General features: G+C 30.8%; 1 protein-coding gene across 4 annotated transcripts in view; it reads right to left on the reverse strand.

Annotated features, from left to right (window-relative positions):
* Nucleotides 1-25,144, reverse strand: part of LOC148944269 (2-aminomuconic semialdehyde dehydrogenase-like) — a 165,082-nt gene that overhangs the window by 77,885 nt on the left and 62,053 nt on the right. For all 4 annotated transcript variants that reach the window (XM_089100555.1, XM_089100556.1, XM_089100558.1 and 1 more), the window contains exon 4: nt 14,951-15,162. In XM_089100555.1, the coding sequence (XP_088956681.1) occupies nt 14,951-15,162 (212 nt within the window). The remainder of the gene's footprint in view (nt 1-14,950; nt 15,163-25,144) is intronic.

Raw genomic sequence — 25,144 nt, forward strand, 5'->3', positions numbered from 1 at the left:
ATCTTTGAATCAACATGGAAGAAAACTACTTTAGTTTCATGTAAGTCATGTAATATTTGAAAAAATATTGTTCTTAACCATAAAACTAATATTTGGTATTTTTTTCAGGATCCTTTTCAGTCAACACAGAAGAAGAATTTTTAGTTTCCCGTAAGTAAGTTATATATTATTTGAAAAAGATTGTTCTTAACCATATGACTAATATAGGATTTTTTTTCTTTTTCAGGTTCCCTTTAAGTCAACAGAGAAGAAAAAACTTCAGTTTCACGTAAGTAAGTTATATATTATTTGAAAAAGATTGCTCTTAACCATATGACTAATATTTGATATTTTTCTTTTTCAGGCTCCCTTTGAGTCAAGAAGGAAGAAAACTACTTCAGTTTCACGTAAGTAAATTTTAAATTATCTCATAAAAATTGTTCTTAAGCATATTACTAATATTTCATATTTTTCTTTTTCAGGCTCCATTTGAATCAACATGGAAAAAGCAATTTCAATTTCAGATAAGTAAGTTATAAATTATTCTAAAATAACCATATGACTAGTACATGTTTTTTTTTCTTTTTCAGGTTCCCTTAAGACAACAGAGAATAAAAAAAACTTCAGTTTCACGTAAGTAAGTTATAAATTATTTGAAAAAGATTATTCTTAAGCATATGACTAATGTATGATTTTTTTTTCTTTTTCAGGTTCCCTTTCAGTCAACACGGAAGAAAAAACTTCAGTTTCACGTAAGTAAGTTGTAAATTTTTTGAAAAAGATTGCTCTTAAGCATATGACTAATATATGATTTTTTTTTTCCTTTTTCAGGTTCCCTTTCCGTCAGCAAGGAAGAAAAAACCTTCAGTTTCATGTAAGCAAGTTATATATTTTGAGTCACCATGAAAAAAATGAATTTATATTTTAGGTCAGTAAGTTATACATTATTTGAAAAAGATTATTCTTAAGCATATGACAAATATATAGTCTTATCTTATTCAGGTTCCCTTTCAGTCGACATGGAAGAAAAAACCTTCAGTTTCACGCAAGTAAGTTATATATTATTTGAAAAAGATTGTTCTTAAACATATGACTAATATTTCATATTTTTCGTTTTCAGGCTCTCTTTGAGTCAACCTGGAAAAAAACAATTTCAATTTCAGGTAAGATAGTTATAAATTATTTGAAAAAGATTATTCTTAAGCATATGACTAATATATGATTTTTTTTTTTTTCAGATTCCGTTTCAGTAAACATGGAAGAAAAATCCAGTTTCACGTAAGTAAGTTATATATTATTTGAAAAAAATTGTTCTTAACTATATGACCAATATTTGATATTTTTCTTTTCCAGGCTCCCTTTGAGTCAACATGGAAAAAAGGAATTTCAATTTCAGGTAAGTAAGTTATAAATTATTTGAAAAACATTATCCTTAAGCATATGACTAATATATGATTTTTTTCTTTTTCAGGTTCCTTTTCAGTCAACACGGAAGAAAAACCTTGTGTTTCACGTATGTAAGTTATATATTATTTGAGAAAGATTGTACTCATCCAAATGACTAGTATTTGATATTTTTCTTTCTTAGGTTCCCTTTAAGTCAACCCGGAAAAAAAAACTTCAGTTTCAAGTAAGTAAGTTATATATTATTTGAAAAAGATTGTTCTTAAGCATATGACTAATATTTCATATTTTTCTTTTTCAGGCTCCCTTTAAGTCACCATGGAAAAAAACAATTTCAATTGAAGGTAAGTAAGTTATAAATCATTTCGAAAAGATTATTCTTAAGCATATGACTAATGTATGATTTTTTTTCTTTTCCAGGTTCCCTTTCAGTCAACACGGAAGGAAAAAAACTTCAGTTCCACGTAAGTAAGTTATATATTATGTTAAAAAGACTGTTCTGAACCATATGATTAACATTTTATATATTTCTTTTTCAGGCTCACTTTGAGTCAACATGGAGGAAAACTACTTCATTTTCACGTTATAAGTTACAAATTACTTGAAAAAGATTGTTCTTAAGCATATGACTTAATATATGATTATATTTTTTTTCTTTTTCAAGTTCCCTTTCAGTCAACACGGACGAAAAAAAACTTCAGTTTCACGTAAGTATGTTATATATTTTTTGAAAAAGATTGTTCTTAAGCATATGACTAATATTTCATATTTTTCTTTTTCAGGCTCCCTTTGAGCCAACATGAGAGAAAACTACTTCAGTTTCACGTAAGAAGTTATAAATTATCTGATAAAAATTGTTCTTAAGCATATGACAAATATTTTGTATTTTTCTTTTTCAGGCTCCCTTTGAGTCAACATGCAAAAACAACAATTTTAATTTCAGGTAAGTTATAAATTATTTGAAAAAGATTGTTCCTAAGCATAAGACTAATATATGATTTATACTAATACAAATTATTTGAAAAAGATTGTTCTTAAGCGTATGACAAATATTTCATATTTTTCTTGTTCACGTTCCATTTGGGTCAACACGGTAGAAAACTACTTTAGCTTCACGTAAGTAAATTATAAATTATATCAAAAAGATTGTTCTTAAGCATATGACTAATATATGATTATTTTCTTTTTCATATTCCCTTTCAGTCAACACGGAAAAAAAAATTCAGTTTCACGTAAGTTTTCACGGTTGAATACTATTAAACAACCAATATATGTTATATTTTGAGGCAACGTGCTGTAATTTTATAAATAACAAGATGGACTGTGTCATGTTTTATGATTTGGGGCAAAAAATATTTATGATACACTTTATCATAAACAACGTTAATTATTCGCCCCATAATCAAAATAAGATCAATCCTGAGAATATAGTGCATTTTGAGACTGTCTTTAAGGAATTAATCCTCAACTTTTTTTTTTTTGAAGAAATATTCTTAGAGACACATTTAAAGTTTCAAGAGATAGACAAGTACGGCATTTAATTGATGGCGAAGAAACAAATTTTAAAGATATTACAAGATATATTAAATTGGGAATAAAACGTAGAGAAAAATTTCTGTGGAGAAGGTGAGGGGGGCAGGCAAGTACTTAAATTATTAATTTATGTATATAAGTTTTTTTGCTATTTGTTTTTACTTCTTTTTTATTTTGTTGGCGATGTTGAATTGTTGTTTCACGCAGTATTTTGCGCGTCGCCATGGCCCTGTGGCTTTTTCCAACACAAATTTATCTATCTATGCGTAAAAAAACAGCGTAGTTTGGATTCCTTTTCTGACAAACGTTTAAGGCATAATAAAATGCGTGAAAAAAAAAACCAGTGTAATTCAAGCACAATTTTTAAAACAAAATGCATGACCGTGAGCTTTCTTTTTCTATCTAATTTGAAATTAGCATGCTAGCGTACCTAAGCAAAAATTCTTTGATATTAGCCAACATCTGACTAAAGCTTGACTGAACTAAAAGTATCCCCATTCCATGGGGTAAGATTTTGTGGATGCACATTTATAGCATGTTAAGAAAAGGGCTCTTTGCTAGACCTAAGCCTATCTTGTAACGAAGGAGTTAGATGAAGGCAAGCTATTTTGCAAGCCTAATAGGGTAAATTTTTTGTTTGTTTTTTACATTATTTAGCTTGGTACCAAGTGAACACACTACTCAACACGTGGGTCACTTTAATTGATTTTGACTGTAAGCCACCCCTAGTCTTCTGTAGCCTTATGAGCTGTTACCAATATTTTGAATTTTCAAAATATGCCTAAAGTTCCCTGTCCGGACCGTAATCAATGATGGTTAAACAAAGATAAATATCCCTCCTCTTATCATCATTAACTATAAATACTCGACAGGGAATCTACCCATTATGTCTCTTTTGAGCCACCCGAGAGGAAGAAACTTCAATTTCGAGTAAAGAAATAAAAAATGGTTTGAGAAAAACAAATATGCTTTAGTATATAACTAACACTTAATCACGGTTGCCACCTGTAAACCAAAGTACTATTTTTGAACTATTTTATTGTGTGTGGCACTGTAGCATGTGCTCAGTGTTACTAAAATAGCGCAAAAGTTCTATTTTACCGCTAATACAGTAAATTATTTGACTACAGCGCCGAAAATTACTGTATAGCTTTCAAATTTGGGCAATTGTAACACTTTAGGAGCTGATCTTGGTGGCAACCTGCAGTTAATGCTTATAATTTCCCTTTTCAAGTAATATTTTGAGTCAACACAGAGGAAAAAACTTCTTTTTAAGTAGGTAAGTTAAAAATCGTTAAAGAAAATTAACAGTACCTCTTTACACCCTCCAGGAAGTTCCCATTTCCCTTAAATCTAGCTTTATGACATCCTCCCAACCCAACCACAGACAACCTGCTTTCCGTTTAGCCCGAAACGGTTGGCCGAAAAGGACATTCTTCGGCAATCAGTCCATCTTCATCCGTAGAGCTTTAGTATATGGCTAAAAATTAATATTTCCCTTTACCAGGTCTTCTTGTGGTTCTAGATAGAGGGAAAACCTTTCTATCGAACAAGTTGTAAATTATTTGAAAAGCAGCTTAAGGGTTGCATCAGATGACTAATATTTAAAATATTTGAATTTGATCTTTTTTTTTTCTTTTTTTACATTTAAGCAATTATGGGGTTTTAGAACCTGTTTCAAGCAAACTAATTTCTGTTATTTCCTGTTTTCAATTTCTTGCTTGTTGTAAAACTGAGGAAAAAACTTCCATTTCAAGTGAGAGCAAGAGCGCTAAGTTATTATGAGTCATGTTTTATCTATATGATGTGTTCGAAAAATGGGATGACGTCATTTTAACAGGAAAAGATCCCAAACTAATTACATCAACTCTTTAACACATGGAGCACTAATAAGATCGGATTATGTCATACTAAAGTGAAAGGTTATATACTGCAGTAATGTGCACGTCACTTTAGTCTTTAGCTGTTCATGAAGAGAAAGGTAATAGTCAGATACAAGTACAACAACACACAAAACTCTTGCTAAAGGGTTAATATTCAAAAGTTAAACAAATAACTCGAGGATTAAATACTAAATACAAAAGTTAATGCTTAGAGTAAGAAAAGTATTTTTAGTTAATTACTCGCCGGGTATTGGCTATTTTTGCTTAGATTAGGACTACAACCTGAAACTATTAATTTATCAATACTAAACACAATGCTTTTTTAGGCCCTTTTTTGTCAAAATGTCCGGTAAAACTGCAGTTTCGATTGAGAAACTTATAAAATATTTGAAAAAAGGATTTTTTTGAAATATGGCTAATATTTGCAATGTCTCTTTCTTAGATTCAATTTTGGTTGACAAGGCGGAAGAAATTTATTTTTAAGTCAGTAAGTTGTACATTATTTGAAAAAAGAAAGGTTCTGAGGCATATGACTAATATTTTTCTTTTTCTATATTTATTAAATATTTATCATATTTGATATTTTTCTTTTTCAGGTCCCCTATTGAGTAAACATGGAAGAAAAAAGCTTTAGTTTCACGTAAGTAAGTCAGAAATTATTTGAAAAAAAAAATTCTTAAGCAAATGACTAATATTTCACATTTTACTTTTTCAGGTACCCTTTTGAGTCAAACATTGAAGAAAAAGAACTTGAGTTTCACCTAAGTAAGTTATGCATTATTTAAAAAATTCTTAAGCATATAAATAATGTTTGGTATTTGTCTTTTTCAGGTTCCCTTTGAGTCAACATGGAAGAAAACTACATCAATTTCATGTAGGTACACAACTTCAGTTTCACTTAAGTAAGTTATACATTATTTAAAAAAGACTGTTCTTAAGCATATGACTAATATCTGGTTTTTTTCCCCCTTTTCAGGTTCCCTTTGAGTCAACATGGAAGAAAATAACTTTAGTTTCACGTAAGTTGTAAATCATTGAAAAAAAAGATTATTCTTAAGCATATGCCTAATATTTGATATTTTTCTTTTTCAGATTCTCTTTGAGTCAACATGGAAGAAAATTCCTTCGCTTTCACGTAAGTTATCAATTATTTGAAGAAAAAAAAAATTATTCTTAAGCATATGAATAATATTTGAGATTTTTATTTTTCAGGTTCCCTTTGAGTCAACATGGAAGAAAATAACTTCACTTTCACGTAAGTAACTTATTTAATATTTGAAAAGATTATTCTTAATCATATGACTAATATTTAAAATTTATCTTTTTCAGGTTCCCTTTGAGTCAACATGGAAGAAAACTACTTCAGTTTCACGTAAGTAAGTTATAAATTATTTGATGAAGATTGTTCTTAAGTATATGAATAATATTTGATAATTTTCTTTTTCAGGCTCTTTTTGAGTCAACATGGAAGAAAGCTACTTCAGTTTCACCTAAGTAAGTTGTAAATTATTAGAAAAATATTGTTATTAAGCACACGACTAATATTTCATATCTTTTTTTTCCAGGCTCCCTTTGAGTCAACATAAAAAAAAACAATCTCAATTTCACATAAGTAAGTTATATATTATTTGAAAAAGATTTTCCTTAAGCATATGACTAACATTTGATATTTTTCTTTTTCAGGCTCCCTTTGAGTTAACATGGAAGAAAACAACTTCAGTTTCACGTAAGTAAGTTATACATTATTGGAAAAGATTGTTCTTAACCCTATGACTAACATTTCATATTTTTCTTTTTCAGGTTCCCTTTGAGGCAACATTGAAAAAAAAAATTGTATTTCACGTAAGTAAGTTATATATTATTTGGAAAAAATTGTTCTAAAGAATATGACTATTATATGTTTTTTTTTCTTTTTCAGGTTCGCTTTCAGTCAACACGGAAGAAAAAAGTTCAGTTTCACATAAGTAAGTTATAAATTAATTGAAAAAGATTGTTCTTAAGCATATGACTAATATTTGTTTTTTTCTTGTTCAGGTTCTCTTTGAGTTAACATGGAAGAAAACAAATTCAGTTTCACGTCAGTAAGTTACAAATAACTCGAAAAAAAATTATTCTTAAGCATATGACTAATATTTGATATTTTACTTTTTCAGGTTCGCTTTGAGTCAACATGGAATAAACAACTTTAATTTCACGTAAGTAAGTTATAATTTTTTTGAAAAAGACTGTTCTTAAGCATATGACTAATATTTCATATTTTTCTTTTTCAGGCTCCCTTTGAGTCAACATGAAAAAAAATTCAATTTCCCGTAAGTCAGTTACATATTATTTGAAAAAGACTGTTCTTAAGAATATGACTAATTATTAGAAACCCATTGTTCTTAACCATATGAATAATATTTTATATTTTTCTTTTTCAGGTTCCCTTTGAGTCAACACGGGAGAAAACAACTGTAGTTTCAGGTAAGTAAGTTATAAATTATTTGAAAGAGGTTGTTCTCAAGCATATGACTAATATTTGATTTTTTTTCTTTTTCAGGTTCCTTTTCAGTTAAAATGGAAGAAAATAACTTCAGTTTCACGTTAGTAAGTTATAAGTTATATCAAAAAGATTATTCTTAAGCATATGACTTTTTTCTTTTTCAGGTTCCCTTTTAGTCAACACGAAAAAAAAACTTCAGTTTCATGTAAATAAGTTATATATTATTTTGAAAAGATTGTTCTTAACCATATGAATAATATTTTTTTTTTTTCTCTTTCTGGCTCCATTTTAGTAAAAATGTAAAAAAACAACTCCAGTTTCACTTAAGTTATAAATTATTTGAAAAATATTATTATTAGGCGCATGGATAACATCTGATATTTTTCTTTTTCAGTTTCATTTGAGTCAACATGGAAGAAATTAACCTTACTTTCTCGTAAGTAACTTATTTAATATTTGAAAAAGATTGTTCTTAAGCATATGACTAATATTTGATATTTTTCTTTTTCAGGTTCCCTTTGAGTAAACATGAAGAAAACTACTTCAGTTTCACGTAATAAGTTATTTATTATTTGAAAATGATAGTTCTTAAGCATATGACTAATATTTCATATTTATTCTTTTTCAGGTTCCCTTTCAGTCAACATGAAAGAAAACCACTTAAGTGTTACGTAAGTAAGTTATAAATTATTCGAAAAAGATTGTTCTTAAGCATACGAATAATATTTGATAATTTTCTTTTTCAGGCTCCCTTTGAGTCAACATTGAAGAAAACTACTTCAGTTTCAACTAAGTAAGTTGTAAATTATTAGAAAGATATTGTCATTAAGCATATGATTAATATTTCATATTTTTCTTTTCCAGGCTCCCTTTGAGTCAACATAAAAAATCAATCTCAATTTCACGTAAGTAAGTTATGAATTATCTGAAAAAGATTGTTCTTGACAATACGACTCACATTTGATATTTTTCTTTTTCAGGTTCTCTCTCGGTCAACATTGAAGAGAACAACTTAAATGTCGCCTAAGTAAGTTATAAATTGTTTGAAAAATATTTTCCTTAAGCATACAACCAATGTTACATAGTTTTCTTTTTCAGGCTCCCTTTGAGGCAACATTGAAAAAAAAAAAATTTGTATTTCACGTAGGTAAGTTATATATTATGTGGAAAAAATTGTTCTAAAGAATATGACTAATATATGATTTTTTTTCCTTTTTCACGCTCCCTTTGAGTCAACATGGAAGAGAACTACTTCGGTTTCACGTAAGTAAGTTATAAATTATTCGATAAGGATTGTTCTTAAGTATATGACTACTATTTGATAATTTTCTTTTTCAGACTCCCCTCGAGTCAACATGGAGAAAACAACTTCTGTTTCACCTTAGTAAGTTGTAAATTATTAGAAAAATATTGTTATTACGCATATGACTAATATTTCATATTTTTCTTTTCCAGGCTCCCTTAGAGTCAACATAAAAAAACAATCTCAATTTCACGTAAGTAAGTTATATATTATTTGAAAAAGGTTGTTCTTAAGTATATGACTAATATTTGATAATTTTCTTTTTCAGGCTCCCTTTGAGTCAAGATGGAAGAAAACTTCTTCAGTTTCACCTAAGTAAGTTACAAATTATTTGAAAAATATTTTTTTTAACCATATGACTAATATTTAATATATTTCTTTTTCAGGCTCCCTTTGAGGCATTATTGAAAAAAAAAATCAATTTAAAGTAGGTAAGTTATATATTATTTTGAACAGACTGTTCTAAAGAATATGACTAATATATGATTTTTTTTTCTTTTTCAGGTTCGCTATCAGTCAACACGGAAGATTAACTTTAGTTTCACATAAGTAAGTCATAAACTATTTGAACAAGACTGCTGTTAAGCACTTAACTAATTTTGATATTTTTCAATCCTAGGTTTTCTTAGAAACCACATAAAGGGAAACAGACGTAGTGTCACAAAAGCAGAGTGTTAATTGATTGACGAATTTAGCTCCTAATCATGTGGCTAATTTTGATATTTTTCTTTTTCAGGTTCCCTCTTAGTTAGCATTGAAGAAAATAACTTCAGTTTCACGTTAGTAATTTCTAAATTATTTAAAAAAGATTATTCTCAAGCATATGATTTTTTTATTTTTCAGGTTCCCTTTCTGTCAACACGGAAGAAAAGAACTTCAGTTTCATGTAAATAAGTTACATATTATTTTGAAAAGATTGTTCTAATCTAGCCATATGAATAATATTTGATATTTTTCTTTTTCAGGCTTCCTTCGAGTCAACATGGAAGAAGACTACTTCAATTTCACGTAAGTAATTTACAAATTATTTGAAAAAGATTGTTCTTAAACATATGACTAATATTGGATATTTTTCTTTTTAAGGTTCCATTTGAATAAACATGGGAAAAAAACAATTTCAATTTCACGTAAGTAAGCTATAAATTATTTCAAAGACATTGTTCTTAAGCACATGACTAATATTTGATTTTTCTTTTTTTCAGGTTCCTTTTCAGTCAACACAGAAGAAAACAAATTCCAGTTTCACGCAAGTAGGCTAATTTATCTATTATTTAAAAAAGATCGTTTTTACCCATAAGATTGATACTTAATACTTTTCTCTTTCAGACTTCCTTTGAGTCAAGATTAAAGAAACGTACTTCAGTTTCACATAAGTAGATTATAAATTATATGAAAAAACTTATTCTTAAGCATATGAATTTTATATGATTTTTTTTTCTTTTTCAGGTTCCTTTTCAGTCAACACAGAAAAAAAACTTTAGTTTCACGTAAGAAGTTATAAATTATTTGAAAAAGATTGTTTTTAATCCTATGACTAACGTATGATTCTTTTTCTTTTTCAGTTTCCCTTTTAGTCAACACGGAAGAAAAAAAAACTTCAGTTTCACGTAAGTATATTATATATTATTTAAAAAAGATTGTTCTTAACCATATGACTAATATTTGATATTTTTCTTTTTCAGGCTCCCTTTGAGTCAACAAGGAAGAAAACTACTTCAGTTTCACGTAAGTAAATTATAAATTATATGATAAAAATTGTTCTTAAGCATATGACTAATATTTCTAATTTTCTTTTTCAGGCTCCATTTGAGTCAACATAGAAAAAGCAATTTCAATTTCAGGTAAGTAAGTTATAAATTATTTGAAAATAAGCATATGACTAGTATATTTTTTTTTTTTCTTTTTAAGGTTCCCTTAAGTCAACAGAGAAGAAAAAAACTTCAGTTTCACGTAAGTAAGTTATAAATTATTTGAAAAAGATTGTTCTTAAGCATATGACTAATGTATGTTTTTTTTTTTTATTTTTCAGGTTCCCTTTCAGTCAACACGGAAGAAAAAACTTCAGTTTCACGTAAGTAAGTTGTAAATTTTTTGAAAAAGATTGCTCTTAAGCATATGACTAATATATGATTTTTTTTTTCCTTTTTCAGGTTCCCTTTCCGTCAACACGGAAGAAAAAAACCCTCAGTTTCATGTAAGCAAGTTAATATATGATTAGAAAAAGTTAATCTTAACCATATGACTAATATTTCATATTTTTCTTTTTCAGGCGCCCTTTGAGTCACCATGAAAAAAATGAATTTCAATTTTAGGTCAGTAAGTTATAAATTATTTGAAAAAGATTATTCTTATGCATATGAGTAATATATAGTCTTATCTTATTCAGGTTCCCTTTCAGTCGACATGGAAGAAACAACCTTCAGTTTCACGCAAGTAAGTTATATATTATTTGAAAAAGATTGTTCTTAAACATATGACTAATATTTCATATTTTTCGTTTTCAGGCTCTCTTTGAGTCAACCTGGAAAAAAACAATTTCAATTTCAGGTAAGATAGTTATAAATTATTTGAAAAAGATTATTCTTAAGCATATGACTAATATATGATATTTTTTCTTTTTCAGGTTCCCTTTCAGTCAACATGGAAGAAAAAACCAATTTCACATAAGTAAGTTATATATTACTTGAAAAAGATTGTTCTTAACCATATGAATAATATTTGATATTTTTCTTTTCCAGGCTCCCTTTGAGTCAACATGGAAAAAAGGAATTTCAATTTCAGGTAAGTAAGTTATAAATTATTTGAAAAACATTATCCTTAAGTATATGACTAATATTTGATTATTTTCTTTTTCAGGTTCTCTTTCAGTCAACACGGAAGAAAAGCCTTCCGTTTCACGTATGTAAGTTATATATTATTTGAGAGAGATTGTTCTCATCCAAATGACTAATATTTGATATTTTTCTTTCTTAGGTTCCCTTTCAGTCAACACGGAAGAAAAAAAAACTTCAGTTTCAAGTAAGTAAGTTATATATTATTTGAAAAAGATTGTTCTTAAGCATATGACTAATATTTCATATTTCTCTTTTTCAGGCTCCCTTTAAGTCAACATGGAAAAAACAATTTCAATTGAAGGTAAGTAAGTTATAAATAGTTAAAAAAGATTATTCTTAAGCATATGACTAATGTATGATTTATTTTTCTTTTTCAGGTTCCCTTTCAGTCAACACGGAAGGAAAAAAACTTCAGTTTCACGTAAGTAAGTTATATATTATATTTAAAAGATTGTTCTCAACCATATGACTAACATTTTATATTTTTCTTTTTCAGGCTCCCTTTGGGTCAACACGGAAGAAAACTAATTCAGTTTCGTGTAAGTAACTTATAAATTATTTGAAAAAGATTGTTCTTAATCATATGACTAATATTTAATATTTTTCTTTTTCAGGTTCCCTTTGAGTCAATATGGAAAAAAAAGATTTCAATTTCAGGCAAGTAAGTTATAAATTATTTGAAAAAGATAATTATTAAGCATATGACTAATATATAGTCTTTTCTTATTCAGGTTCTCTTTCAGTCAACACGGAAGAAAAAACCTTCAGTTTCACGTAAGTAAGTTATATATTATTTGAAAAAGATTGTTCTGAACCATATGACTAATATCTCATATTTTTCTTTTTCAGGCTCCCTTTGAGTCAACATAGGAAAACAATTTCAATTTCAAGTAAGTAAGTTATAATTTATTTGAAAAACATTATTCTTAAGCATATGACTAATGATTTTTTTCTTTTTCAGGCTCCCTTTGAGTCAACATAAAAAAAAATTCAATTTCACGTAAGTAAGTTATAAATTATTTGAAAAAGATTATTCTAAAGCATATGACTAATATTTGATTTTTTTACGTATTTATAAATTATTTGAAAAAGATTGTTCTTAAGCATATGACTAATATTTGATATTTTTCTTTTTCAGGTTCCCTTTGAGTTATCACTGAAGAAAAACTCCAGTTTCAATCAAGTAAGTTATATATTATTTGAAAAAGATTGTTCTTAACCATATGACCAATATTTAATATTTATCTTTTTTCAGGCTCCCTTTGAGTCACCATGGAAGAAAAAATTTCAACTTCATGCAATTAAGTTATATATTATTTGAAAAAGATTGTTCTAAACCTTATGACTAATATTTGATATTTTTCTTTTTCAGGTTCTCTTTCAGTCAACACGGAAGAAAAAACTTTCACGTTTCATGTAAGCAAGTTATATATTATTTGAAAAAGATTTTCTTAACCATATGCCTAATATTCAATTAATATTCAATGAATATTTAATGAATTTCAATTTTAGGTCAGTAAGTTACAAATTATTTGTATAACTACGTAAGTAAGTTATATATTATTTCAAAAATTGTTCTTAAGCATATGACCAATATTTGATATTTTTCTTTTCCAGGTTCCCTCTGGGTCAAAATAGAAGAAAAGAACTTTAATTTCAGGTAAGTAAGTTATAAATTATTTGAAAAAGATTATCCTTAAGCATATGACTATTTTCTTTTTCATGTTCCCTTTCAGTCAACACGAAAAAAAAAAAATTCAGTTTCACGTAAGTTTTCACGGTTGAATACTATGAAACAACCAATAAACGTTATATTTTGAGGCAACGTGCTGTAATTTTATAAATAACAAGATGGACTGTGTCATGTTTTATGATTTGGGGCAAAAAATATTTATGATACACTTTATCATAAACAACGTTAATTATTCGCCCCATAATCAAAATAAAATCAATCCTGAGAATACAGTGCATTTTGAGACTGTCTTTAAGGAATTAATCCTCAAATTTTTTTTTTTTTTTTTTTTAATAAATATTCTTAGAGACACATTTAAAGTTTCAAGAGATAGACAAGTACGGCATTTAATTGATGGCGAAGAAACAAATTTTAAAGATATTACAAGATATATTAAATTGGGAATAAAACGTAGAGAAAAATTTCTGTGGAGAAGGTGAGGGTAGCAGGCAAGTACTTAAATTATTAATTTATGTATATAAGTTTTTTTGCTATTTGTTTTTACTTCTTTTTTATTTTGTTGGCGATGTTGAATTGTTGTTTCACGCAGTATTTTGCGCGTCGCCATGGCCCTGTGGCTTTTTACAACACAAATTTATCTATCTATGCGTACAAAAACGGCGTATTTTGGCTTCCTTTTCTGACAAATGTTTAAGGGATAATAAAATGCGTGAAAAAAACAAACCAGTGTAATTCAAGCACAATTTTTAAAACAAAATGTAGGACCGTGAGCTCTCTTTTTCTATCTAATTATACGTTACCAAGACATATTCCATCATTTGAAATAAATCCTTTCTTTCTTTAAAGTAAATTTTTAGAGACTTAAAACTTTTATTTCTTAGCTTTTAACCTTAAAAGCAAAGTGCAAAAATGTATGAATTTCGTAGATTAAGTCTGGCCCAATGAACAATAGAGCAGTTTTTCTATCATTCCAAAAGGAAAAAAAAAATTAGGAAACAGTAATTAGAATACGGGTGAACTTGTTCAATTGGCAGACGTAATTTAGTTTTTCTATACTCGAAACACCTTTTTTTCATGAATAGGAAGCTTAGTTTTCGGTTAAAGCATTCATCATAGCATGCGCGTGCAACCCATGCAACCCAAACCTTTAAATTTACTGATTCAGTCCAACATTCTGAACTGAATCCTGCTCCCTTGTTCCATTACGATCGTAAAGGATTTAATTCTTCAACCCAGAAAGTCCTTTTATTGAAGTTAATATATTTCTATATAACAGAGAGTATGCAATCGTGTTTCGATTCTTATTTGTAAGTAGATTAATTCCTGTTCATTTGTCTTTTCATCTACCATCAAAAGTCACTTACAGTGTAACCAAAGGCTCGAATTTAGGGCTGCTGCCCTAAATTCGCTCTTTTATGACAGATTTAGCCATACTTCTTTAATCGACTAGTATCAGACACTTGTGGGAGAGTTTATTTTAGGGGGCGCAAAGTTGGCCGCCCCCCCCAGCAAAATATCCAAATTAGATGTAAATATGCTGATATAGTGAAAGAGCTTAATATTTTGAACGGCCAGAGCCCAAAAGTCATCCCCTCCCTCATTCGATGAACGCTCATGATTTAGCGTAAGTAAATAGTCTTTATCCTTTTATAGAGTCATTTCTGATATTTACCGATGACATTATAACCAGAAATAGAATAATAAATAACGAAATAATAATAGAATATTATTAATATAATAATACAAAAATAATAGAATAATAATAAATAATAGAATAATAAAATAAAATAATAACAATATAATATATAATAATAATAAGCACCAAATTTTAAAATTCACCTGCGTCTTTCATTATGGAACAGAGCATCCAAGCAGTAACAGATGTCATTTCTGAAGGCTTGCAAACAACAGTGTTGCCAGACGCCAAAGCAGGAGCAATCTTAAATGTGAGCAAATAAAGGGGGAGATTCCAAGGACTGATCAATCCACAGACACCAACTGGCGAGCGAGTTGTATAACTAAAAGCGCCAGCTTCTTCTTGAACATTAGACCTTAAGTAAAAGCAACATTCATACAAACATAAAGGTAACATTTTATTAGCAATTCTGTATTTCATAGCAGCAAGGACAGTGATTTCAGCAAAACCCAACAAGAAATTATACTTTAAACAAAGAAGAGAGATTAGTCAACTGGTACTTAAAACCTTATAGGTTCTATCCTTTCAATAAGTGAGATTAGGTTCATTTGTCATGTGTCTCACATATAGTAAATATCTAAGGAAAAGATGACGTTGTCAAAAATCCTGCCCAAAAAAAGTTCTGGAGACAATTGATTACCAAGAATTTCATATCATTTTAACAGTCAAAAATTCAAATGTCTTAACTTATTTAAATTATAAATCATTAAAAAGTAAATTAAATATGATGTTAAATTATTTATTTATATAAATTCCATTAATTTTACTATTAGGAAATATCCTTATTATCGAGATCTTAAGGGATCTAGGCTTGTGGGAAGGATAACTACCATTCGATTTTTATTTTTTTTATTTTTTAGTGATGGTGATATATTTAATTAACTTTGACAAAAATTTTAATACAAAAATCAATATGGTCCACCCAAACCAAACGCTTGGCGTGGGGTGAAACAGGTAAAAAAAAATACATACATATAACGTCATTTAAATTCGCTATAATAAGAAAGAAAGAAAAAAAGAGAAAAGAAAAGAAAGAAAAAAAATATAAATAATAATAATAATAATACAGGGACAGGAACTGCATACCGTATTCATGCTGTGGGGTCACACTCACAAACCAACAAACAATTACAATTTGATTTAAATTAAATCAAATCAAGTCACCTCCTAAACAAACAAAACTAAAATTCATGCTTGCTTACTACATTTTCTTTCAATTTTCCTTTAAAATCACTAAAATTTTCTATCTTCTTCATATCATTATCCAAATCATTCCATAAATTTATACCCTTTATAATAAAAGAAAAGGTGGACCTTGCAGACACTATAGGTGGAGTTTAATAATCATTCTTACCCCTTGTATTTTGGTTATGTATATTCCATACAATGTTAGCTATACTTATACTATGTTAGGTTAACTATACTATGTTAGGAAAAAGTGTGCTAATTTGAATTATAGAAGTAATGAGTTAAGTTGATAGTTCAACTTAGGAAGGACAGTTTTATGATCCGTTAGATCATGATGATTGTTCTGAATAAGACATATCACTTACACGCCTTATTCAAAGTAGTTACAGGGATTAGCAACGTCACAAAATTAGCCTTCCCAATGCAAATTATGCAAATCTGCGACTTTCAATTTTAGTTAATAGAGTTTTCTACATAAAAGTAAATGATTCTAATAAAGAGAAAGTAACAGTTAATTTAAAAAGAATTCCATTGAATCCCCTAATAAGAAACTTGATAAGAGTTATTGCTGTAACTATAAAGGCCTTAACTTAGTTTCGATGGGGCGTGAATTCCTTGGCATGAGTTTGGTTTTAGGAACGGAAGAGGATGGGTTGACCAAGCCTTCATGCTTAGATTAATAATTAAGAACTGTTTGGATTATCTAAAATCATTTACGAAGGTCCTATCCCTGTAGGGAATACCAAATAAGTACGTTGAATGGATTAGGGGCATTCGCGAGACTAGTATTTAACAGCAAATCTGATATTTATCTGATCAGTAAATAAAGTTGTGTCAAAATAATTTAAGCAAAACACCTAATGTCGAAGTGCGTAAGAAGATTAAGCCATATTAGTAGCAGAATTTTCTTTCAAGTTAAATAAACCTAGGGTTTACTTGTGTTTGTGGCTACAGGCACATGGTAACTGTCTACCGATATTTGAGAAGTGCCATTGGAAACATAAAATAAAGAGGTCAGGGGTGCAGTATATTTGTCCCATATTTGACTAGCCTGATGAGGGGTTAGGTCATATTCTATTTAGATACAGTAAGCTTCCGTCAACCTGGAGTTCGCTTTTTAATGACGGGGGGGGGGGGATGAACAGCTTCTATCTATTTTAGTTTAAACTTCTCCTAGTCATATAGTAGCGGTTGGTAAGTACATGAAAAGGATTACATTTATCCTTTCGTAAGTTTTGAGTATAGTTTAATTAGTGAACATTCTCAAGTCAATTTTAATTTATTGAGTTACTCTATATGAATATTTTGCAATCTGTCTTAGCGTTACACGTATCAAATTTTGTAGATGGCTTAGAAATTTTGAGATACATAAACTTTGTTATTATTGCTGCGGCTAAGGTGGGAAACAAGAGATATAGTTGGTTTGATATGGAGTTAAGCAGAATTGTGTCTTATGTTGATCATTTTAGTGGGACTTCCATTCTAACGACACATCAAAGGCTAAGAGAGAGCATGGCATTAAATGGGATACTAAATTCTAATTGAAGTAGATGTCGACTGATTTTAGCGTCTCTGATAAAAATAGATAGAACGATAAACAAACTTACAAATTTTGGGAGTCAAGGGTGCAAGGATAGTTTCAAGAGTTTAGGGTACAACAATAGGTTTCAAGAGGTTAGGGTGCAAATAGTGCAAGAGTTTAGGGTGCAGAATTAGTTTCAAGACAAAGTCATGCTTAGTCAGTAAGTCAATACTGTATAGAACAGTGAACAATTTGCTTTGGACAATTGGATAATATTATAACCGTTGCTGTGGATGCCAGAATACAATGGAATGAATGTTTGTAGGTCTTCATGGTACATCGAGCCACTTGCCACGCAGGTGATTGCCAATGCTATCCGTGGGTCGGCTCAGTAAAAGATATTTGATTTTGTATTTTTTCTCGTTTGTGTCTTCAAGATGCCCTTTAAAAAGTTTGATTAATCCCTTGCTCGTTTTCAGGTAGTCTCGTTAAAGCGAGTCAGTGTCATGCAGATCTTTAAAGATAGGAAAGGCAGAGGAAACTTCATTGTTTTCTGCTAAGGAGATCACAAGGAAATTAGGCTCACTGAACAAAGTTTAGTATCGTATGAAGATAATATCAAGAAACAAGGAGCAAAAAACGGGAAAAGGAGCGAAGCTTCCGTTTGAAGAAGCTAAAAATTCTCCCGAAATCTACAAACAAAGCAAATCGTACGCTGCGCTTGAAATCAGCGAGCCAGCCGGCTCGTCATCTCAGCTGTTGGAGAGAAATACTGCTGGTGAGGAATAGTTTGCGAGAATACGAAATTACATGACGGATCTGAGGACTGGATTAATTTTAAAAAAACACAGATATAAACATCAAAAAAAGGGCGATTTTTTAAAGTGATCATACGATACGATAATTAGTGAAATCTATGCCCTGTATCCCTTGAGTTTACACCAAAGTTTCATAGCATAATACAGTGATACAAGAGTTTGAAAGCAGAAATTCAAGGGTTGGAAAATCGCGTGGCACAGATGGAATGTAGAATAGATGATTTTGAAAAAGAAAAGCTTTTAGATAGCCTAGTTTTCAAGGGTGTGAAGCAGTTACCGGGTGAAGATTTGAAAGCAACAGCTATGAATATCAACACAGAAAATGGGAGTCACCGGTTTTTCGCAAAATGACATTCAGAGTATTTACCGCTACCGTTTAAATAATTCTACTGCACAAGGCCAAAGAGATGTTGCACCGGTGTTTTTAAAATTGAGAAGCAGCGAAATGGCAAAGAAAGTTTTCAAGAGCAAAACTAAACTTGCCAAGTCTGGCATTTCCTTCTCTGAGGCCCTAACGAAACGCCGTCGGGACATTCTGAATACAGCAAGGGATAGTTTTGGAGTACGAAATGTCTGGTCTGATCGTTGGCTTATTCTTGCAAAACTCCCAACAGGTACCATTGCTCGGAGGATTTGGTCACCGGCGGATTGCTTATAGTTGCTTAATGTGATTTTGTAATTTTAGTTCATTGTTTGTCAACGTTTTGCTCTTTTTTCATTTATTATTATTTATATGTTTCAAGAGCTCAGCTGCCCTTTTTTGTCTTTTATTTAACAATGAAAGTTATGAAAGTGTTTATTACATATAAATATGAGTGATGTACCAATAGGTACCACATCGAGGCTCAGCCAGTTGGAAAGTTGCCCGTTTGATATTGAGTTATTTACTTTCGGATTTGGCGAATGAAGAGTCTACAGTGAGTTATAGACCTTTGCAGTTTAGTAAATATTGTAATTCCTCTTATCTTGGAATTATGCAAAATACTCGTTTCAGTGCGTGTTCGTGGAACTGCCACCTTACTTCTTCGTATGATGAGATATTTGATTTTCTTATGAAATGTAGGAATCTCCATGTTAAGGCCCTTTGTGAAACATTTTTGAGTAAGGATAGTCCTCTCTCGTCTTTTAATTTTCCGGGCTACCAGCTTACCACGAGGAGTAAAGCTTCAATGAACCGCGGTGGACTCGGTTTGGTAGTAAGTGATTCACTTAAATGGAAGCCCAGGGAGGATCTTGATGTCTGGAAAGAAGATAAGGTAGAAATACTTTCTATTGAAATTGAGTTTGGTATGAGGCTTGGTGTGAGAAAAATTATCCTATCAGTAGTTTATAAGTGCGTTGTATGAGGAATTCACAGAAGGTTTTCAAAGTCTTCTAATGGATAGTTCAGAAGTCGCAACAAGAGTTAATATTTATGGGGGATTTAAATTGTGATCTTTTATCTACAGATATTTTAAATTTAGATTTTTTTAATTTTATGGTTTCCAATGATCTTTTTACTATTGTAAGAATTCGGACTAGGATCACGGACCACTCTGCTACCCTGATTGACAACATGTTTGTCTCTTCAAAGTATATCCGAAAGGTATTTTCTAATATTTCTGTGAATTCGACATCTGCTCATTTCCCAGTGGTATTTAGTTTAGATTTAAAAATTTCACGCTAGAAAAAGCAAAATAAAATTATTCGAGAAATTGAGCCTGAAAACATTCGGAAGTTTACAAAGGAAATAAGTGCAGCATCTTTTGAATCTGTGTTGAACCAGAATGACCCCTGTGATGCTTTTGAGCAATTTAGTAGCATCATAAATACTGCATATGACAAAACTTGTCCGCTGAAGACACTCAGACAGAGACCAAATATGGCGAGAAAACCATGGGCCGATGAAGAGCTAGTTAACTTATTTGAACAGCGTGACAGTGCGTTTCAGGATTATCTGAGATCTTCAAAGGAGGAAGATAATTCTCATTTTAAACAACTTCGGAATATGGCAAACTCACTGAAAAGGAAAAAAAGGAAACAATATTACTCGGCACTTTTTGAAGAAAATAAAGCAGATCTGAAAAGAACTTGGAAAGTTATTAATGAACTGGTTAGCGGGCGTCGGAGAACTCAAGACCCTCGAATTGAAATCGAAGGAATGGTTGTAGAGGATAGACAAGAGCTGTGTGACAAGTTTGGTGATTATTTTACTAACATTGGAACGAAGATACAAGCGGAAACTAGAAATTCCCAAGCTCTTGTTGGTAGCAACTCGTGTACTGATGGGAGGGGCGACGGAACGGAAATGGAATTTCGTCCCTGTGACTCATAAGAATTAACAAAGATCGTCAGGTCTATTGGATCAAACAGTGCTAGTTTTTACGATGTTAACCTGAATAATAGTTGATCAGTCTTAGGATATATTCTTCCTATACTCCTATATCCAATAAATTTAACAGTGGAGAAGGGAATTGGTTTTAAGATATTGAAAACAGCAGAGGTTTTTCCTTTCAACAATATAGGCCATCAGACGGGAATATTAAGTGGGAAAACTATTTCTGTTGTACCAGTGCTTTTGAAAATGCATGAAAGAGTTATCCCTTAAAAGACTTTATAATTAACTCATAAGCCTGCCTGCATTGTATGACGGGCAGTTTGGATTCCGGAAGGGCCATTCGACTTCGCATGCTCTACAGCATCTTTTAGAAAATATTAATTTAACTTTGGAAAAGGGTGAATATTGTATTAGTATTTTTATAGATTCTAAAAAGGCGTTTGATGCCGTTGATTTTAGCATTTTATTGGATAGATTAAGGGATTTGGGTGTAAAAGTGAGATGTTTGGATTGTTTCAGTTTATATTTAAATGGTGAGTTAGTGAGGATGAATATATGAGAGATATTCTATAAGTTTTCTCCTGTTTCATGTTAAGTTCCTCAGGGTTCCGTGTTAGGACCCCTGTTATATTTAATCTATGTCGACACTATGCGGTCTTATATTCCTAGTGGGTCTATGAAATCTTTAGCCGACGATACAGCACTTGTTGTGGCAGCGAAGACTCTTGAAGAATTGGTCCAGAAAGAAAACAGAGCTCTGCAAGGGTTGAGTGACTTTGTAGGCATTAGCCTACTTAGCATTAACGCGGCAAAGACTAACTATATTCTGTTTTGTCGGACTGGTGTATCCCCAAATCCTCCCAGTGAAATAGCAATAAATGGTGATGTACTAAAGCGAGTTGAGGAAGTGCGTTACCTAGGATTCATTCTCGATCAGAACCTCAGCTGGAGAAGAAACGGTGATGTGGTTGCGTGTAAGGTAGCCCGTGGCCTTGGGATTTTAAGACGTTTTCAGCATTTTTTACCTTCTCATATTTTATTTCTTTTATACCATTCTTTGATTCCACCGTATAAAAATTTTGGATGTAAGATTTGGGCTAGTAATTTTACGTGCAATTTTAAACGAGTGCAGATTCAACAAAATAAAGCAGTGAGATTAATTGGTAAATATGATACAGGAGTTTTAAGTACTGAGTCGATTTCTAGGAAACTTAGGATTTTGAATGTAGGTTAGATTAGAGATTTTCAGATTGGTATTTTTGTGTTTCGGAGTTTGAATGGTTTAGCGCCTGATGTTTTTAGTAATTTTCTTTCGTTTTAACACATTTTATCATGGATATGCTACGAGAAATGCTGGAGACCTAGTAAGTGAGCCAAGAAGTACGGTTCGTTCTAGCCATGTGGCAAGGCACTCGGGTCCGGTGGTCTGGAATACTTTTCCAGACTCAATTCGGGAAGCGGAAAGTGTCCCACAATTTAAAAACCGGTTAAAGAAGCATCTCCTTGCGGGCGGTTGGTGAGTGTGGGGCTGGAAGACGAGAGATAACAAATTAAGTATTTTTTTTTGTTCTGTTATTAATATATTCGTTTTATTATATTATTTTTTTATTATTTATTTATTTTTCTTTTTATTATTTTATTATTTTTTTTCTCATAATTTATTAGTCAGTAATTATTATTAATATTTCTTTTTTTAATTGTTCTTTATTTATGTTTATTTCAGTGATGGTTTGGTTGTTTAGTGTTAGTTTTATAATTTAGTAAATGTGTATTGGTTGCGTTTTTCAAGCATACATGTGCTTTCTATGTAACCGGTCGTAAAGCCAGCATGAATCATTTTTAGTTAAGTTGTTGAATCTTGAAAAAAAAAAAATTTATTAGGAGTTAGGAGGTAGAATAGAATAATGCTTTATTTCAAAACTTTTCACAAGCGATATATCGCCGAATATAAGTTCGTGTCAAAAAAATTAAGTAAACACCAACCATCACAAGGACTTCAATGAAATTAGTTTCACGGACAACAAAACATTAAGGAATATAAACCGACAAAATATAGACAAATAGGAATTAAACAATTAAGAAAAATATTAAAGTGACTAGAATAATGTCACATCAAACAAGTCCTACATTAAAGGTAAAAATTTTGTCATAAAACGGTATACAATAAAATTAGTAATAAAAAAAAGTAAAAAAAACAAGAGTGTCAAAAGAGTCTAAAAAAAGGATTCATTAAAAGGTATTGGAGGTGTTGAGGATTTTAGTGAAGATTGGTATAAAGCTATCTAAATATCTTTTTGTTTTGGTTTTTAAAGGTTCTAGAATGGGGATGGGATTTTTTGCCTCTCTTGGGAGAGGCTTCCATTCAAGATTATGGAAAGGCAGAAAAAGGAATTCAGTTTGGATTTTGGCTCTCACATTACCACCAAAACGGAGGCACAGATCATGTTGTCTATTTTCCAGATTTTTGATTTGAAGCATTTGTAAGAGGTAGGAGTAAGACAACTTTCCTTCCCGTGTGATTATTTTTAAACCCCTTTTCTGGACGGATTCCAACCTTTTGGTTTGATTTTTGCTTAATGAGAAGTGCCATAGAGGGCAACCATATTCGAGAGTTGGGCGAACAAAGGATATGTAAAATTTCAAAATATGAGAAACCGAGCATTGATATTTTGCCAATTGCTTAAGGAAAGCTAGGGATATATTGGCTTGCTTGGTTATATTTGAAATATGGGCTTCCCATTTAAGATCGGAAGTTATAGTTACCCTTAGAAGTTTTATTTTTTGTGTCATAAGTTCACTTGGAATAATAGACGTAAATGAGGGGGTTGTGTTTAGAAAATTGATTGTTAGGATTGTAGATTTCAATGGGTTTACATGCATTTTATTTTTGAGGTCAGCTGTTGCAACATCTTCGACGATTTCTAGTGGACTACTTTTTAATTTTTTCCTGGCGACCTCTAGTAGAGTCATATCATCCACAAATTTCCATCGTAAGGGGATATCTTCCGCCAAATTGTTTACCATAACACTGAGTAAGATAGGTCCAATTATACTACCTTGTGTTATTCCGTTATAGACTGGTAGAGGTTCAGAATAAGTATTCATGTACTTGGCCAATTAGGATCGTTGACTTAAAAATGATGAGATAATTTTTTACCAGAGATAAGTTCATTTGGAATTCATGGGAAATTTTATCAGCTAAAACATTATGGTCAATATAATCTAAATCCTTTTCTAGGTCAACTGAGATGAGATTAGCCCAGGTATTAGGTGTCTCTAGGTTTTTCATAATTGTGTCATATATATGTACTAGGCAGTGGGACATTGAAACTTTCGGGACGTTTTCGAATTGTTAGATTTCAATACGTTCTGCAACTGAAACCCAGGGCCAGTTAGATAAAAATGATTCATACAGCTTTGAAAAAAGTAGTGTTACTGTTATTGTTTTAATTTAATCAAAATAAACCATGGTACCTTTTTTAGGAATTAGAATCACATAGACTTGTTATCAAGGTGCTATGAATTTACCGAGATTCGGGTTTTCGATGAAAATACCTAGCAGCAGGTTTGAGGTTTCACTGGAAACAGCTTGTTTGTTTTTGAGTATAATATCCACACGGCAGATAGTGTTACATTTTAATTTTTGGATTTTATTTGTGATATCTGATTTTGTGAATTTTTTACAACTCTTTTAAGATGTTTAGGAAAAAATTCATTTTAAATTTAGCGGTAGTTAACGTAGGGAAATCAAACTAAGGTGATGGTTTAAGTCGTTCGTGGATTTTATAGGAGGCTCATTTAGGTTAAAGTTTAGTTGTTTAGGTTCTTTGCCACACATATTTTCCTCGTACCATTTTTCCTCGTACCATCTGTTTATTTCCTCGTACCATTTTTTTGGATTGGTACTTCGTAAGTGATTTATTTTGTTCTTGTAGAAGTTTGATGCAGCCCTACGAAGTTGCTTCTTTAAACTTTTCCTTAATCTGTTGGCCTCTAGAATTTTTCTTTCTTTAAGGCGGTTATTTTTTTCCAGAATTATTTTTTTAAGGTTATGATTGAAGAACGGTTTGTCGGTGGAACATTTTTTGGTCTTTTTTACCGGGAATGATCCAATGTAGTTTTTAGTTAGGAGTCTATGGAGTCGTAAGACTTTGTCATTAACATCTTCTGCATTTATAATTTCGCTCCAAGTTTTGCTTGTAATCCAATTTCCGAATTCCGATAAGCCTTTATCTGTTACTGGTCTGGAGCAAATTTCAGTAACCTTATAGTTGTGTTTGGCCTCAATATTTGGGATAATTCTAATTGAATAATGGTAGCTAAGGTCAAGTGCAGGAAGCAGAGTTGGTTTTTTATAGTATTGTTTTATACGATTTGTTTGAGATTAAAATTACGGCAAGTTGAGTCTAAAGATAAATCATTTTTATCCCCTAATAAAAAGAACCCGGCGTAAGGATATTTTAGTTGATTTCGATCAATGCTGCCATTTAGT

The sequence above is a fragment of the Artemia sp. Qi Xiang Cuo genome, chromosome 14 (assembly GCF_049724085.1).
Source record: "Artemia sp. Qi Xiang Cuo chromosome 14, ASM4972408v1, whole genome shotgun sequence".
Classification (NCBI taxonomy): domain Eukaryota; kingdom Metazoa; phylum Arthropoda; class Branchiopoda; order Anostraca; family Artemiidae; genus Artemia; species Artemia sp. Qi Xiang Cuo.